Source organism: Puma concolor, chromosome D3, assembly GCF_028749965.1.
Source record: "Puma concolor isolate L17-30 chromosome D3, mPumCon1.1.hap2, whole genome shotgun sequence".
NCBI classification, from domain to species: domain Eukaryota; kingdom Metazoa; phylum Chordata; class Mammalia; order Carnivora; family Felidae; genus Puma; species Puma concolor.
Genome location: NC_141678.1, coordinates 28,899,731 through 28,917,135, shown reverse-complemented (window position 1 = coordinate 28,917,135; position 17,405 = coordinate 28,899,731). Strand labels below are relative to the sequence as shown.

The 17,405-nt window shown below is 49.7% G+C and overlaps 1 protein-coding gene and 1 long non-coding RNA gene across 4 annotated transcripts; one reads left to right on the top strand and one right to left on the bottom strand.

The window, feature by feature from the left end:
- Positions 1–4,503: 4,503 nt before the first annotated feature.
- Positions 4,504–11,394, bottom strand: LOC147575448 (uncharacterized). Its single transcript, XR_015242715.1, has 2 exons — positions 11,275–11,394; positions 4,504–4,858 (listed from the first exon to the last, which is right to left on the bottom strand). It is a non-coding gene; the product is annotated as an uncharacterized LOC147575448 (long non-coding RNA).
- A 106-nt stretch (positions 11,395–11,500) lies between these two features.
- Positions 11,501–17,255, top strand: LOC147575447 (coiled-coil domain-containing protein 74B-like). Of its 3 annotated transcripts, XM_086682301.1 has the most exons (8): positions 11,501–11,768; positions 12,974–13,015; positions 14,125–14,189; positions 15,192–15,349; positions 16,181–16,358; positions 16,433–16,515; positions 16,597–16,668; positions 16,822–17,255. In XM_086682301.1, the coding sequence occupies exons 1-8, from the start codon at positions 11,519–11,521 to the stop codon at positions 16,958–16,960; spliced, it is 987 nt and encodes a 328-aa protein (XP_086538427.1). In that variant the 5' UTR covers positions 11,501–11,518; the 3' UTR covers positions 16,961–17,255. The 3 variants fall into 3 exon arrangements, with proteins under 3 accessions (XP_086538427.1, XP_086538426.1, XP_086538425.1); XM_086682300.1 differs by lacking the exon at positions 14,125–14,189 and having other exon boundaries at positions 15,187–15,349; XM_086682299.1 differs by lacking the exon at positions 14,125–14,189 and having other exon boundaries at positions 15,187–15,349; positions 16,148–16,358.
- Positions 17,256–17,405: the final 150 nt, after the last annotated feature.

Genomic DNA, 17,405 nt, shown 5'->3' with positions numbered 1-17,405 from the left:
TGGACCCTTAACTGAGCCTCCCAGGCTCCCCTGGAACCTATATTTTCAACTCTCTTGGGTTATGTACCTAGGAGCAGAACTGCTGAGCCTTCTCTTTACTTTTTGAGGAATTGCCAAACACTGTTGCAACATTTTACATTCTCACCAGCAACGTGTGAGGGTTCCAGCTCTGTCTCGTATCACGAACTCTTATTAGTGTTTGTCTTTTTGGCGACAGCTATCCTGGTGACTGTGAAACGGTGTCTTATTGTGGTTTTGGTTTGCATTTCCCTGATTACTAACAGGTGCTGAGTATCTTTTCTTGTGCTTATTGGTCATTTGTGTATCTTCTTTGGAGAAATGTCTGTTGAAATCCTTCACCCATTTTTATTTTTATTATTTTTTGTTTTTTTATTATTTTTTGAATATGAAATTTATTGTCAGACTGGTTTCCATACAACACCCAGTGCTCATCCCAACAGGTGCCCTCCTCAATGCCCATCACCCCCTTTCCCCTCCCTCTCAGCCCCCATCAACCCTCAGTTTCTTCTCAGGATTTAAGAGTCTATTATGGTCTGCCTCCTTCTCTCTCTGTAACTTCTGCTTCCCCCTGCCACTCCCCCCTGGTCTTCTGTTAAGTTTCTCAGGATCCGCATAAGAGTGAAAACATATGGTATCTGTCTTTCTCTGCCTGACTTATTTCACTTAGCATCACACTCTCCAGTTCCATCCACGTTGCTGCAAATGGCCATATTTCATTCTTTCTCATTGCCAAGCAGTATTCCATCATGTATATAAACCACAACTTCTTTATCCATTCATCCATTTTTATTTTTTAAAAATGTTTATTTTTGAGAGAGAGAGAGCATGAGAGGAGGAGGGGCAGAGAGAGGGGGACAGAGAATTCCAAGAAGTCTCTGTGTTGATAGCAGACAGCCTGATGCAGGGCTTGAACTCACAGGCTGCGAGATCATGGCCTGAGCCAAAGTCGGACGCTTAACCGACTGAGCCACCAAGGTGCCCTGGCCTTCACCCATTTTTAATTTGGATTATTAACTTTTTTTATTATTGAATTGTAAGAACTCTTTGCATATTCTAGATGTAAGCACTTTATCAAATATGTGACTTGGAAATATTTTCTCCCATTCTGTAGATTGTCTTTTCATTTGGAAAGTGTCGTTTTTCGGTACAAAATATTTTTTAATTTTGAAAACATAGGCCCACACAAAAACAGATACACAAATGTTCATGGCAGCATTATTGACAATAGCCCCAAAGTAGAAATAACCCAAATGTCCGCCACGTGATGAAGGGATAAACCAAATGCTGTATGCCCATGCAATGGAATACTATTTGGCCATAAAAAGGAACGAAGTATTTACAATATGAGTAAATTACAATTACTCATATTTACAATATGAGTAAATCTTTTTAAAAGCTATTTATTTACTGGGTTGCTTGTTTATTTAGGAAACTCTATGCCCAGAATGGGGCTTGAACTCACAAACTCGAGATTAAGAGTCACATGTTCTACCGACTGAGCCAGCCAGGTGCCCAGGAGTAAATCTTGAGAACATGATATTAAGTGAAAGAAGCCATTTGCAAAAGATCACATATTGTGAATTCTATGGCTACGAAATGTCCAGAACAGGCAGACCTATGGAGACAGAAAGTAGATTCCTGGTTGCTTAGGACTGGGGCCAAGAGAGGCGATGAGGAGTGACCATTAATGGGTACAGGGTTTCTTTTAAAAGAACAAAAAGGTTCTAAAATTACCTTGTAGGGGTCCCTGGGTGGCTCAGCTGAAAGAGTGTTTGACTCTTGATCTTGGGGTCATGGATTTGAGCCCCATATTAGGTGTGGAGATTACTTAAAAACTAAAAAAGTTGTGTAAAAAAGTGTTACAATCAGGGGCACCTGGGTGACTCGGTTGGCTGAGCATCCGACTCTTAATTTCAGCTCAGGTCATGATCTCGTGGTTCATGGGATCAAGCCCCGCATTGCAGTGTCAGCGCGGAGCCTGCTTGGGATTCTCTCCCTCCCTCCCTCTCTCTCTCTCTCAATAAGTAAATAAACTTAAAAAAAAAAAAAAAAGAATCAGGGACTTCCGTGAGTGTGGGAAGAGCCAAAAGAACAGAGGTAATGGAAGCTATCTGCAAGAGCAAAGAAGCTCATGCTAAAGACCTCAGCCTGAAGCACCAAGGTGGGTGGGTCTCAAGATTCTCCAAGAAGCTTGTACAGACCATCTCAGAATTCAGTGATGAAGGGGGTCGTGCTCCAGGAAGCCAGTGTGGATCTCTTGTTTACCCACATACTTGACCGTGACTGATTCACCTCCATCTTCCAAACCTCCTACAACTTTCTCTCTCTGGCTGGCTCTATCCCAAAACCCTAAGGGAAAGGGGATTCTGGAAAATAGAGTTCTCAGCCTTAAAAATGAATGGTGGTGGCGCCGGGTTAACCACAACCAGCCCAGCACAATCTACCCCTGGTAGATGCAGCTCAGCTTTGCATCCAAACGCCTCCTTTTCAACATTTAACTTCCAAGTAAAGGTACTCGGAGCACCATGCTTTCACATTGTATGATTCAGCTATCCCTCCGACAGCCGAACCGAAAGAAGAAACCCAAAGTTCCCCCTTACCCATCTCTGAATAAATGTGCCTTTGTTTCCTGATTCGGATTCTGCTATCCTGTAGCCTAATATTGAGTTACGGAAATAGCCATGATTTATACATTAATACTTCCTGGTAGCATGAGAATGAGAGAGGAGAAAAAGACAAGTGTGAGGTACAAAAGTCCATATCAAAGTAAGACACAGGACATCTTTGGCCACAACTGTGCTCGCGGCTGTGATTGGTCACATGACGAGATGAGTGTTCTTCCACCACCCTTTCTCTTTGTCCCCAGCAAGCACCTCAGCCAGTCATATTTGGGGGGGGGGGCGGGTAATCTGGTGGGGTGACCTAGATCTTTATCCTTGAAAACAAATTTTTTTAATGTTTATTTATTTTTGGGAGAGAGAGCACGGGAGAAAGCGCACATGCGCTCAGCGGGGGAGGGGCACCGAGAGGAGGACAGAGGATCCAAAGTGACTCTGCGCTGACAGCAGAGAGCCCGAGAGCCTGAGAGCCCGATGTGGGGCTCAAACTCACGAGCCACGAGAACATGACCTGAACCGAAGTTAGATGCTCAACCCACTGAACCACCCAGGTGCCCCTTTATTCTGGAAGTTTTTGTGCTTTAAATGGTTCTGCCTGTTTTATTATTTATCTGTTTGTTTTTATAAATTCAGTGTTTTCTGAAATATACTTTTTAAAAATATATAATTTATTGTCAAATTGGTTTCCATACAACACCCAGTGCTCATCCCAACAGGTGCCCTCCTCAATGCCCCTCACCCACTTTCCCGTCTCCTCCACCCCCATCAACCCTCAGTTTGTTGTTGCTGTTTTTAAATTTTTTTTTACATTGTATTTATTTTTGATAGAGAGACAATGCACAAGTGGGGGACGGGCAGAGAGAGACGGAGACACAGAATCCCAAGCAGGCTTCAGGCTCCAAGCTGTCAGCACAGAGCCCGACGTGGGGCTCGAACTCACAAACCACGAGATCATGACCTGAGCCCAAGTCTGACACTTAACTGACTGAGCCACCCAGGCGCCGCTGTTCTCAGTTTTTAAGTCTCTTATGGTTTGCCTCCTTCCCTCTCTGCAACCTTTTTTTTCCCCTTCCCCTCCCCACTGTCTTCTGTTAAGTTTCTCAGGATCCACATATGAGTGAAAACATACGGTATCTGTGTTTGTCTGTATGACTTATTTCAGTTAGCATAACACTCTCCAGTTACATCCATGTTGCTACAAATGGCCAGATTTCATTCTTTCTCATTGCCAAGTAATATTCCATTGTATATATAAATCACATCTTCTTTATCCATTCGTCAGTTGATGGACATTTGGGCTCTTTCCGTAATTTGGGTATTGTTGAAAGTGCGGCTATAAACACTGGGGTACGAGTGCCCCTATGCATCAGCACTCCTGTATCCCTTGGGTAAATTCCTAGCAGTGCTTCTTTATTTTGCGCGCGCGCGCGCGCGCGAGAGAGAGTGTGCAGGCTCCCAGCGCAGAGCCCAATGAGGGACTAGAACCCCTGAACCGAAAGATCATGACCTGAGCCGAAACCAAGAATCGGACGCTTAACCGACTGAGCCACCCAGTCGCCCCTTCGTCCTGCCTGTTTTAGGTTGCTATAGTTTTCCGTCATTTTTACCACAGCATGTGGGAGCCCTACGTAAGATTACCAAGAGAATCTCCTGGGTTCCAGGTGTTCCTCCTTGCCCCCATTCTGGAGTAGCAAACCGATTTACGCTTGATAATCAAGCCCAGCCACCCAACCAGTACAGCAACCCCCTTTTTGCCTGACAAAGTCACCAGGTGGCAGTCTCAGCTTCCTGTTCAGTGGAACCAGCGTGTCCCTTGCCACCTGTGGCAACCAAGCAAGACCTCTAAGCCAGCAGAACCCGAAGCTGTGGGGGTGGGAAGTTGAAACTTTACTGGTAGGTCATTAGAATAGTAACAGTGAAACAAGCTCCTCCCACTTCTACCCCTTGATTCCTGAAGTCTTTGGATATCTTTGCCTCGGGGAAAGAAACTTCACTACACGTTAGTGGCTGCTTCAAAGCACGTCCCGCATCTCCCGGGACATTAGGGACATTACGCTAGCTCCACCAAGTGATTTCACCCAGCTGACACCAGAAGCAAATCTTCAAAAGGCCATTCCGCCATCCTTCAGGGTGATGGGAAATACAGCAGGACCGGTGAGTTCCAGACAGAGGCACTGACAACATCATGCTTTCGCGAGCCCACGGCCACACTTCGTTTGCTGTAAAATGAGGTAAAACCAAAACTAAAGATGTAGGATTACACATATAAATAAGAGAGGAGCTAAGAATAATAATGGGACTGTATCAGAATGTGGGATTGGTGATAGAAGTGAGTTAAACCCTCACTCATTAGAACAGGAAAGGAAGCCAGTGGGTGTGGCTCATTTTGGTAAATCAAGAAATAGTAAAGGTGCCTGGGTGGCTCAGTCGGTTAAGTGGCTGACTCTTGATTTCAGCTCAGGTCATGATCTCACAGTTCATGAGATCGAGCCCCACATTGGGCTCTGTGCTGACAGCATAGAGCCTGCTTAGGATTCTCTCTCTCTCTCTCTCTCTCTCTCTCTCTCTCTCTCTCAAAATAAATAAACTTAAAAAAATCGTAGCAAAAGCATATCACCGAAAGCTATGGAGGTAACTACTGGAAAAAAGAGCCCCAGATACGTAGTATTCATGTCTGGGGCGTTGTGAATAGTGGCAGTGAAGAGACTGAAATCTTCCTGTAACAGTAGATTTTAAAAGATCTTCATTATCTCTTAATTTTATTAAAGGAATATATACATTTAAAAGGAAAAATGATAAAATGAATATCCATCTGACTTGCCTGTCTCTTAAGGAAAGTATTCTTTTCCTATTATTTTTACATTTTTTAATGTTTATTTTGAGAGAGAGAGCACGCAAGCACCAGTCGGGGAGGGGCAGAGAGAAGGAGAGACAGAATCCCAAGTAGGCTCCACTCCATCAGCACAGAGCCCCATGTGGGGCTCAAACTCACTAACTGCAAGATCATGACCTGAACTGAGATCAACAGTCGTCAGACACTTAACCCACTGAGCCACCCAGGCACTATGGGAAACTATTCTAGAAAACATCATCCATTCTACTCAATGTTTCGTATCCAAGCCCCCAAAATGCCCAATCCCTCCATATGGGTCCCAAAGAAATTTGTTTCTGAAGAATGTACATATTTCCTTTGCGAGAGAATGAAAACTCTATTCCACAATGACTTTTCCTTTTGCCTTAATTGTCAAAAAACTGTAATGTTGAACAGTCAACTGTGATGTTGCTTCAGTAAGAAGTGATTTTTCTCAGGTTCCTGACACCACTTTTTTTTGTTTTACATTTATTCATTTTTGAGAGCATGAGCAGGGGAGGGGCAGAGAGAGAGGGAGACACAGAATCCGAAGCAGGCTCCAGGCTCTGAGCTGTCAGCACAGAGCCCGACGCGGGGCTCGAACTCACGAACTGCAAGACCGTGACCTGAGCCGAAGTCAGATGCTCAACTGACTGAGCCACCCAGGCGCCCCTGTTACTGTTTTCTATTCATTGCTCTTTGTTTCTCTTTTTGTCTTCCACTCTTTTCCCACCTTGTCTGGCTTTAACTCAGACTTTTTTTTTTTTTTTTTAAGTTTGTTTATTTGTAAGTAATCTCTACGTGGGGCTTGAGCTCCCAATCCCAACAAGATTAGGAGTTGCATGCTCTTCTGACTGAGCCAGCCAGGCACCCCTGTAACTGAACCTTTTACATTATCCCATTTCTCTCTTCTCTTAGCATATCAATTATACTTTTGATTTAAAATTATTTTAAGTGTTTGCCCTTGAGTATACACTTACAGTGAATCCAAGTTCTCTTTAGAATAACACCGTAGCACCTCACGGGAGTGCAAGACCTTAGAATATTTCTGATTTCTCCCTCCCATTGCTGATAACATTGCTGTCATTCACTTATTGATAAGCTATAATTACCAAATGCATTGTTGCTATGATGATTATTATTTTTTGCTATGGTTATTTTAAACAAACTGTTATCTGTAAGATTAATTAGGAATATGACAGGGCGGGGGCGCCTGGGTGGCGCAGTCGGTTAAGCGTCCGACTTCAGCCAGGTCACGATCTCACGGTCCGGGAGTTCGAGCCCCGCGTCGGGCTCTGGGCTGATGGCTCAGAGCCTGGAGCCTGTTTCCGATTCTGTGTCTCCCTCTCTCTCTGCCCCTCCGCCGTTCATGCTCTGTGTCTCTCTGTCCCAAAAATAAATAAACGTTGAAAAAAAAATTTAAAAAAAAAAAAAAAAAAAAAAAGAATATGACAGGGCGCCTGGGTGGCTTAGTCGGTTAAACATCCAACTCTGGATTTTGGCTCAGATCATGATCTCACGGTTTGTGAGTTTGAGCCCCACATGGGGCTCTGCGCTGACAGTGCAGAACCTCCTTGGGATTCTCTCTCTCCCCCTCTCTCTGCCCCTCCTGCACTTTTCTCTCCCTCTCTCTCAAAATAGACAAATAAACTTAAAAACAAGAATATGAAAAAGAAGGGGTGCCTGGCTGATTCAGTCGGTGGAGCATGTGACTCTTTATCTTGGGGTTGTGAGTTCGAGCCGCACAATTTTTTTTAAGTTTTAAGAATACGAAACAGCAATTTTTTTTTTTTACCGTCATTTATTCCTTCTCTAATGCTCTTTTCTTAATGTAGATCTTAGTGTCTGACCTATGTCATTTTTCTTCTTTCTGAAGAATTTCTTTTAACATTTCTCACAAAGCAGGGCTACTGGCAACGAAGTTCCTCAATTTTTGTTTGTCTGAGAAGGTCTTTATTATTTCTTCTTTACTTTTGAAGGAAAATGTAGCTAGATACAGTACTCTAAGTTTGTGGCTTTTTTCTTTCAACATGAATATCTTTCTTCACTCTCTTGCTTGCGTGGTTTCTGAGGAGAAATCCGATGTGATTCTATCTTTACTTCTTACTATGAAAGCTCTTTTTCTTTTTTCCTCCTCTGGTTTCTTTCCAGATTTTCTCTTTGTCTTTAATTTTCTCCAATGAGAATGTGATATGCCCAGGAGGAGATTTTTTGTGTGTGTTTCTCCTGCCTGGTGTTCCCTGAGCTTCCTGGATCTGTGATTTGTTGTCTTTCGTTAATTTTTGAAATTATCAGTCGTTATTGCTGTAAATATTTTTTGTTCCTTTCTCTCTTCTCCTTCCGGTCTTCTCACTCTACATATGTTACACCTTTTGAAACAGTCACAGGATTTGTGGATATTCTGTTCTGTCATTTTCATTCATCCTTCTCTTCATATTTCAGTTTTGGAAGTTTCTCTTGACGTAGCTTCAAGCTCATTGATTCTTTCCTTGGCCTCGCCCAGTCGGCTGATAAGCCCATCAAAGGCATTCTTCACTTGTGTTACAGCGTTCTTGACTTCACACATTTCCTTTACCTTCTTAGAGTTCACATCTCTTTGCTTACATTATCCATCAATTCTTTCATATTGTCCACTTTTTCCATCAGAGCCATTAGCATAGTCATCATAGTTGTTTAAAATTCCCAATCTGATGGGGCGCCTGGGTGGCTCAGTCAGTTGAAGTCTGACTGTTGATTACAGCTCAGGTCATGATTCCAGGGTCATGGGATCAAGCCCTGTGTCAGGCTCCTCGCTAAGCATGGAGCCTGGTTAAGATCCTCTCTTTCTCCTTCTGCCCCTCTCCCCTGCTTGCACTCTCTTTCTCTCTTTAAAATAAAAAATAAAATAAAATAAGATGTGAAAAAATAAAAATTTCAATTCAATAATTCCAACATCTCTCCAGATCCAAGTCTAGCTCTGATGCTTGTTCTGTCTCTTCAAACTATGTGGGTTTTTGTTTTTGTTTTTTTTTGTCTTTTAGTATATCTTGTAATTTTTTTTAGGTTTATTTATTTTGAGAGAGAGCGAGCCAGCTGGGGAGGGGCAGAGGGGGGGGGGAGATAGAGGATCCAAAGGAGGCTCTGCGCCGACAGCAGAGAGCCCAGTGTGGGGCTTGAACTCATGGACTGTGAGATCATGGCTTGAGCCGAAGTTGGACACTTGACTGGCTGAGCCACCCAGGCACCTCATAGTATGCCTTGTAATTTTTTGTTGAAATTTGGATATGATGTGCTGTGAAGAAGCAACTGAGGTAAACAGGCCTGTAGCATGAGAGTTTGTTTATCTTGCCAGGGTTTAGTCCATGTTTATTGCTTGTTGCAGCCATAGGTGTCAGAGGCAAAATATTCCTCCAGTGCCCTCAATTTGTCTTCCTTGTTGTCTTTGGGTTTTCCTAGAAACATTATTATTATTATTATTATTTTTTCCAACGTTTATTTATTTTTGGGACAGAGAGAGACAGAGCATGAACGGGCGAGGGGCAGAGAGAGAGGGAGACACAGAATCGGAAACAGGCTCCAGGCTCTGAGCCATCAGCCCAGAGCCCGACGCGGGGCTCGAACTCACGGACCGCGAGATCGTGACCTGGCTGAAGTCAGACGCTTAACCGACTGCGCCACCCAGGCTCCCCATTATTATTATTTTTAAAATAGACTTCATGCCCAGCATGGGACCCAATGTAGGGCTTGAACTCATGAACCTGAGATCAAGACCTAAGCTGAGATCAAGAGTCAGATGCTTAACCAACTTAGCCACACAGATGCCCCTAGACACTTCTTAAATTAGTTCTGAGATGGGCAATTCTTTCGCTTGTATCCCGTTTTTACACAGGCCCCCACTGATGTGGTGGAAAGGTGTGGAGAGAGGGGAAGGCTAGAAGCAGCTAGAGTTAGGTATTTCTTTTCCTCCAGGTCTGTTAGGCTCTATTAAAATCCCAGCCGGTTTGGCATTTGGGGCTGTCTTAGTTTGTTTTGAGGGAAATCCCTGAAGAACAGAAAGCTCTGGGCAATACTTCAAAATGGCTGCTTCACCCTCTTCCTGTTGGGACCACAAGGGGATTTTTTCCATCTTTCTTCCTCATGAGAATCTGGTAGGGCTCCTGGAGGTTAAACTCACAAAGGTGCGGGGCCCCTTAAGATTGGACCTCTGCCCCCTGAACTCTTTAACCCTTGTCTACACTGGCCACACCAGCAATTCATCAATTACAGTTTAGCTTTTCCTCCCCTGGTAGTGGTTCAGACAGAGATTGATGCTCCAGTGGGTTGTGATTCTCTGTCTCTCCAATTTGGGGGCAGCCGTTTGTCCTGTGATCTCAGTTCTCTGATGGATCTAAGAAGAGTTTATTGATTTTTCAGCTTGTCAGCGACTTTCTCTTTTGTGCAGATGGCAGTGATGATTGCCAAGGCTGGACCAGGAAACCAGAAATCCAGGTACATTTGTAGTTGTAGGATTTCCTTTTTTTTTTTCCTTTCATTTTTAACGCTTTATCAATCATTTAAAATTTTTTCTATGATTCCACTCACTATGGCCATCTTTTTCTGTAGGTTTTAATCATATTCATTATAAAATACTTTTCTGTAACTTTTCTTATCTAGTATTATTTGCAGATCTATTTCCATTGACTGAATCTGGATTTTTTTTCTCGTGACTCAGTCACATTTGTCTGTTTCTTGGCATGTCTGGTATTTTTTATTGTATATCAGACATCATGGATGACAGGACACAGAGACTCTGGGTTCTGTTATAATTCTCTGAAGAGTGTTGAGTTTTGTTCTCCAGGGGGTGGAATTATTGGAACGTCACCAAAAGCTTGTGGAGGCTGGGCTTTTAAGTTTTATGAGGGTGGGTATTTTCTGATTTTGCCCTTAGTTCTAAGGCAAATCTCTTATTTCTAGAACATAGTCTTTATTACCAAGGTGTGATCCTTTTGGGGGTTAAAAGAAAAACTGAGGCGTTTACCAAGCTCCTCTGTCAGACTCCAAATTCTGTCTCCCCTGGAGCTAGCAGCAAATGAATCTCTTCTCAGCTTTTGGCCTTCCAGCTCTTTCTCTTTCCCTGGAATCCCTGGAATCCTGTGGGCAGTTCAGGCCAGCCACATATTTGAAGTTTATTGCTTTCAACTCCTCACTTGCAGAGGCTCCAAACTTCACTGTGTTGCCCCCTCAGTTTCCAGCTGCACTGTCCTTCCCAAACTCCATCCTCTGCCTTCTGCAGCCAATAGGACTGTGGCTTCCTGTTTGAGGTCTGGCTGACCAGAAGAGAGAGCTCAGGGAAAAAGCAGCTCTTCTTTTTAAAAATAGGTTTATTTATTTATTTTGAGAGAAAGAGAGCATGCAAGCGGAGGAGGAGCAGAGAGAGAGGAGAGAGGGAGAGAGAGAGAGACAGACAGGGAGAGAGAGAGACCCAATCAGGCTCCTTGCTCTCAGCGCAGAGCTTGACACGGGTCTCCATCTCACAGTTGTGACTTGAGCCAGACTCAAGAGTTGGGTACTTAACCAACTGAACCACCCAGGCGCCCCAAGCAGCTCTTCTTTCAAGAGCTGCCTTCGTCCACTTTGCTTTTTGTTCTTCTCCGTTGTTTCCAGGTGGCTGTTTCATATATTCTGTCCACATTTCATAAAGCAGAAAGTCCTCTACCTTTGGATTTTTGAATATGTAATCCATATCATCTATTCCAGAAGCGAACTATTAAACAAGCATAGACAATTGGACAGTAAGACCTATGTAAAGGCGGACGATTATCTGACCTTAATTCAGAGGATGCCTTTCAAAGTCAGGGTGTACGAGCTCAGGCAAACTTGACGCAGGCCCCACCCCCACCAGCAGCTTGGTCTCTCGGGCATCACAGACGACGCCCCGCCGCAAGCCCCGCCCCCCTCGCCCGCTCGCGCCCGTTTCCATGGCGACGCGGCACCAGGCCGGGGCAGTCGAGCCACCAAGTGGGAGTGCAGCGACGGCAGAGGCGTCGGCAGAGGCGGCGGCGGCGGCGACATGAGGGCGGGGGTGGCGGCGGCCGGGCAGCGGCCCCCCAGCTCGGGGATCCCGGGCTCCCAGGGCACGTCGCGCCTGCGCCCGCCCGCCATCCTCCAGCCCGCGCAGCACAGCACGCAGGTTGGGCTCATCGAGGCGCAGAAGCGGGTCGTGGACCTGGAGAAGAGCCTGCAGTTCCTGCAGCAGCAGCACTCGGAGACACTGGTCAAGCTCCACGAGGAGATCGAGCACCTCAAGCGGGAGAACAAGGGTGAGTCCGGGCGCCGCGGCCGCGAGTGAGGCGTCTTCCGCGGCTGGGGCCGAGGGAGAGGCAGACCTGCCGCTCCCGGGTGCCTCCAGTACCGAAACACTCGTGGACTCTAGAACACGAGGTTTAGAAACCCTTAAACAGGGTATAAGGAGGACACAGGGCAGCAAGCCCCACCCCGGGTCCTGCTACGTGGGTCTCGGACTCCCTGCCGCCTCCGCACCCCCTGCCTCCTCCGCACCCCCGGACCCCAAACCTGGGTTTTCGTGGGCGGGGTCGACGGGGCCGCCCCACCATCTGGTGGGGTGGTCTGGCTGTGCAGCGTTTCCCACAGTAGGCCGGGTCGCAGTCTCCTCTCTAGGCAAGTCGGGCCCGCCTGTTCTAAAAAACTTTTATGGAAGTAAAAAGTGCGAGTGTACAGCTCAGTGATTTTCACAAACTAAACACAGATCGAGAGCCGACTTGCCATTCCCATCCAGCCCCTCCTTGGACACCTCCCCCTGCCCCCGCGTCTCCTCAGGGCAGGTCCTTCCTAACTTTGCCCCGCTGGTGGCTCCTCACCGCCATGGGCCAGGCCTGAAGCAGAACTTAAGGCCTATCACGGTGGGACACTGCTGTCCTCTCTCTTCTCCCTTATATGCTGTAGTTGGAACTCCTCCCCCCACATTCTTAGCCCTGTCTCAGTTTCTCCCCACCTTTCTCCTGTTGCCTTTACCTGAAGGGCTATTAGATCAAGGGATCACCATGATGTCAGGACTCCCTCCTCCTGACATAAGGAGTCTTGAGTCTCACCCCTGTCCCTCCCTGATGCCCAGGCTGGATGTGGCCAGCCCACGTTCTGGGTGTCGCTTGATCATTGCTCTGACCACATTTGCTCATCCATGACTAGGGGCTCCTGGAGGACTGGGTCATCCTGACTCACTCACCTCTGTTCCCCTGGAGCTTGGGGCTCCACCTAGCAGAGGGTGCCCTATAGATGTCATGGGCAGAGAAATGGACTCCTGGCGAGGCTCTCACCCAAGGGCTCTGGCTCAGGGAACAGCTAGAGGCATTGCTGGCCCTAAGACACCCAGGGTAAAGGCTTGGCCCATGGGGCAGTGTGTGAGGTCTTTCAGGGGTTCAGCGGGGAGTGCACAGGGCAAGCCAAAACCTCTCCTCCCAAAATGGCTGCAGTTTCAAAAATGACCAGAGCACATGCTTGCTTTCAGATCTCCATTACAAGCTAATAATGAATCAGAAGCCAAAGGAAGGTAAGACTGAGGCCCTTGGGTGCCTGATGGGAAATTACTTCTGTCAGGAATAGCCCCTCCAGAGTGCTTGTGTCTACCCAGCTAGCTGCACTGGCCCATGTACTATCCCAGTGGGGAGGAATCCTGGGGGACCTGGACAGACACCACTGCCCCCCACCCCCCGCCATGGTGTGGGTGACTGTGCACCCAAGCACAGCAGGTGGGGCTCTCCGGGATCCCAAGGCCTGAAGGCTGCAGTAAGGAAGCAGGAAGAGCAGCTTGGGGTGGGGCTGCCGAGACCCCACCCCTGCCACCACCGCCCCGCCCCCGGGCCCCCAGCTTTGCTGCTCTGCTGGATTCTTTTACTTGGGTTGCTGCTATGGCAGCCCCCAGCCCTGTGCCTCTGGCACAGACAGCTCTGGGCACAGTCCTTCTGGGGATCCTCCCTGCCATGTCTGCTGTGAGCAAGTGTAGAGACAGAGAGACCTGCAGTCACTCGTCTAAGGCCCTTCCTCATCGTGACAGCCCCTTTCTCTTTGCCTGTCCTTCAGCCCAGCCCAGGGAGACTCAGGCTGTGTTGGGCCTCTTCCCCCCACATACCTTTGGGGCCAAGTCTGACATCAAGAGGTGGTCTGAGAGGTGTTAGCCTGGTATGCCCCAGTCTGGGGATGTCCCGGGGCTCCCTTTCTAGGGGACATGGAATATGGGAACAGTGGTGGTGGGCCCTCCTCGAGCGGAGCAGAGCAGTTCCAGTGAGCTATCCTGGGCAAGTGGCAGGGCCTGTTAATGGTCCCAGTCCTGCAGGGTCGGGGGTCCCCAGTGGGATATCAGAAGAGGCCATCCTCCCATTCAGGGCCTGCTTCTTCGGGCCCAAGCCCGCTGCTTTCTGGATGGCCCTTCCAGAAATCACCTTCCCCTTGGCCTTGGTTCTGCCTCACCAGAGCCGGGGGGGGCGGGGGGGGGGGGAGGGCTCTGCACAAACACAAACACAAACACACAGGCCTGCAGGGCCAGGAGGAAGGCACGGGTGGCCTGGCCCCTCCCAACAGCGGGGCACAGAAGTGTCCGGGAAAGCTGGGACCAAGGTGGTGCTGCCACCATCTCAGACTAACCGTGTGCATTTCCCACAGGCAGCACTTCCAATTCCAGCTTTCAGTCCATCAAGTCCGTCTCAAATTCGGCCTTGTCAGTTGGCATGCCAGCACCCTCTGTGAACTCAGGGTCAGGGGAGGGGCACATGCCCCACTGGGGCCCTGGGCCCCGATGGCCAGTGTGGGGTGCTGACCAGATTGCACCTTTGCCAAGCTCTGTGGACTTAAGGGTTAAGGAGTAGCTGAAGGGAGCCAGAGAGGGTGGCCGCCAGCTGACACCAGCAGGAAGGAGCCGAGGCGGGGTGTGACAGGACCATGAGTTGGCCAGAGGGAGACTACGAAAGCGAAAGCGGGGTTGGCTACAACGGAAGTGAACGTCAGATCAAGTCAGATCAACGTGGGGCACAAGGTCCTGTGGCAGGCACACCCTGCCTGCATACAAAGAGAGGAGCCCCTGAGCCTTCCTAAGTGGTCTTCCAAGGGCAGCCTGGCAGAAGCCCTGCTTGTCGTGTTTCCTGCAAGCAGGTGGATACAGGTGGGACAGCCCTGCCTAGCGTTCTGGGCTTGTGGTGTCCTCTGCAGAGTGAGGGGAGCTAATAGCCCCTTCTCTGCACTCGGCCTCCGTGAGAGGCCAGGCATCCTCCCCGGGAGTGGCCCTTGCCCCTTCCATGCAGGGCCTAGGCGGGCCGTGGGCCTTGTCCGTGGAAAGGAAGTCTGTGCAGGCCGGGTCCCAGAACTCTCATACAGTTTCATTTTGCCCAAAATGGGGTGCTGCTTCAGAGTCAGGGAACAGCTGCGAGGCCACCCTGACCCCTGGACTTCCCCGAGGCATGGGAGACTGACCCAGTACAAGTAGGGGGAGGCCAGCTTCTACAGCAGCAGTAGTTTTAGGGCGTTCAGCAGGCACCACCCACAGACCCCCTTTTTGGGTCACCTGGCAGCCCCCCCAATGGGGACTCTGTTACCATCTCTCCTTTACAAGGAGGAAACCGAGGCAGAGGGCAGGCGCTCCTTGGGCACTCACAGCCAATCCTGGAGGACGTGGGCCCTGGCTCTTGATGCCCACCCACAGTGACTGCCCTGTCTGGGTCTGATCTACAGCCAACTCTCAAGGAAAGGCCAGGCCCCGGCCCAGCTTCTCCAAGAAGCAAGACTCAAAAACTGACAGTCCTCCGAAGACGGACCTGGAAGAGAAGACCCCAGCTGCTGCCCTGTTTCACAACAGCAAGCGGGACAAAGCCCCAGGGGTGCAGGGGCAGGCCAAGTAAGGGCTCACCTGTACCCTGTGGGCCCAGCGTGGCATTTAGTAGGTTCACATTCTGGAACCAGCCAGCTGCCTTGCCCTTCCAAATGGGTCAGTCTCCAGGGTGAAAGCAGACTCACTCCAGGCAGGCCCATCTGGCGGGCAATGCCCTGTGCTGACCTGAGCCCACACGAGGGTGCCAACAGCAGCCCAGAAACTAATTTCTCACAGAAATGAAACAAAGTGACTTGGCCTTCACATTAGTTTGCTTTTCACCAAGACAACAAGCAAAAGAACAACAGTAAGTTGGGTTCCTGGGCTCACCCTGGGAAATGTGCTTGGCCTCCGCAAGGCACAGAGCCAGCAGGCCAGAGCAAGACCAGGGTTGACGCCTGTTTCTGGGACTTCCTGGAAAGCAGCAGTGAACCTGGACTTTGCATCCGAAGAGACCCTGTTGTCCCCTGGGTAGTTCAGCCAGCAGGACGGGGTCCTGCTTCTCTGCACGGTCCTTACTTAGAGTCCCTCTCAACCAGCCCCACAGGTGTGGGGTCAGGACTGAGGGCAGTCACACAGCTTGAACCACATCTGACCCTCAGTGCACCTTGAGGGGAGAGGAAGGGATAATACGCCCAGGTCACAGCTGGCACCAGAGATGGCCCCCCACCCCCGCCACCTGGTGTCTGGAGCACCCTGGCCAGCAGAAGGGTACCAGACCCCGACGAGGCTGTGCAGACACACCCTTCTTCCCCACACCAGCCGCACACTGGTGTGGATGCCGCCCTCAAGAGAGGTGGTGGGTGGTTAGACCAATCCTGGCAGGCTAGCTCTGGGCTGCTGTAGTGCCCGTTCCAGAGATGAAGAAGTGGAGACGTCCAGTGCAGCAGCCCCCTGGGTGGCAGGCAGCCAGCACAAGGGCAAGCAGCCCCCCGTGATGAATCTGCCCCTGCACCTGCGCAAGCCCACCACGCTTCAGCAATGCGAAGTGGTCATCCGCCAGCTGTGGAACGCCAACCTCCTGCAGGCCCAAGAGGTGAGGCTCAGGCAGCGGGGACCCCAGTGCCTCCGCAGACCCCGCCCACTGCCCCTCTTCTCCCTGCCTTCCAGCTGCAGCACCTCAAGGCCCTCCTGGAAGGGAACCTGAGGAGGCCCAAGGCTGCATCTGAGGAGGCCCGCCCCAGCTCTCCCAAGTGAGTGATTCGGCGTGGCCCCCACCGCATCCCAGTGAGGTCTGCTCTTTTGGGGCTCACTACCGACTCCTCTTTCACCAGGGACCAGGAGGCCCTTCACCAGGGAGCCATGCAGCTCCCCAAGGTCCCCACCAAGGGCGTCCCCAAGAAATGGTGAGTCCCACCGGCAGGGGGAGGGTGGGGTGGCCTGAGCCCAGTACATAAGGGGCAGGGACAGCTCAGTGCCTTGCCTGGGGCCCTGCTGCCAGCCAAGTCTCCGCTCCTGCTCCCGGGGGCACCTGTAGTGACCTCCCTCTGCCCTACCAGCCTGATTCTGAGCCCTATGCCCGTGGCAGAGCGCCCCATCCTGCCCGCGCTGAAGCAGACCTTGAAGAGTAACTTTGCTGAGCGGCAGAAAAGGCTGCAGGTGGTGCAGCGCCGGCGGCTGCACCGCTCTGTCCTTTGAGGCGGGCGCCACGTGTCGGCGTCTGCATGCCAGGTCAGGGCCAGGCCAATGCCCTACAGCTGGAGACGCTAACCCTCTCTAGATAGCGCTTCAAAAGAATTCGAACACGTTTAGGCCGCGCGAAATTCCAGATAAGCAAAGTTCATGGCAGATAAAGTACTTGGTTGCTCTCAGAACCGAGACACTATTTTCTTGCTCGGTATTTTGCTATTCTGCATTTACACAAAAACACATTAAATAAGTATTACCCTACCTGTTGAAGACTGGAAATAAAGCTCGTTTCTCCACTTGTGAACCTCATCCCTCACCGCTATCTGACATGGCTGCCCTGCCCTGTGCCCCCAGCTCTGCTCCCTGCGGTGGGAGGGGCCCACTGGGGCAGTCACCAGGACTTGTCCAGGGCCTGGTGGGTGCCCTGCGCCACGGGCAGGCACAGCATGCACCC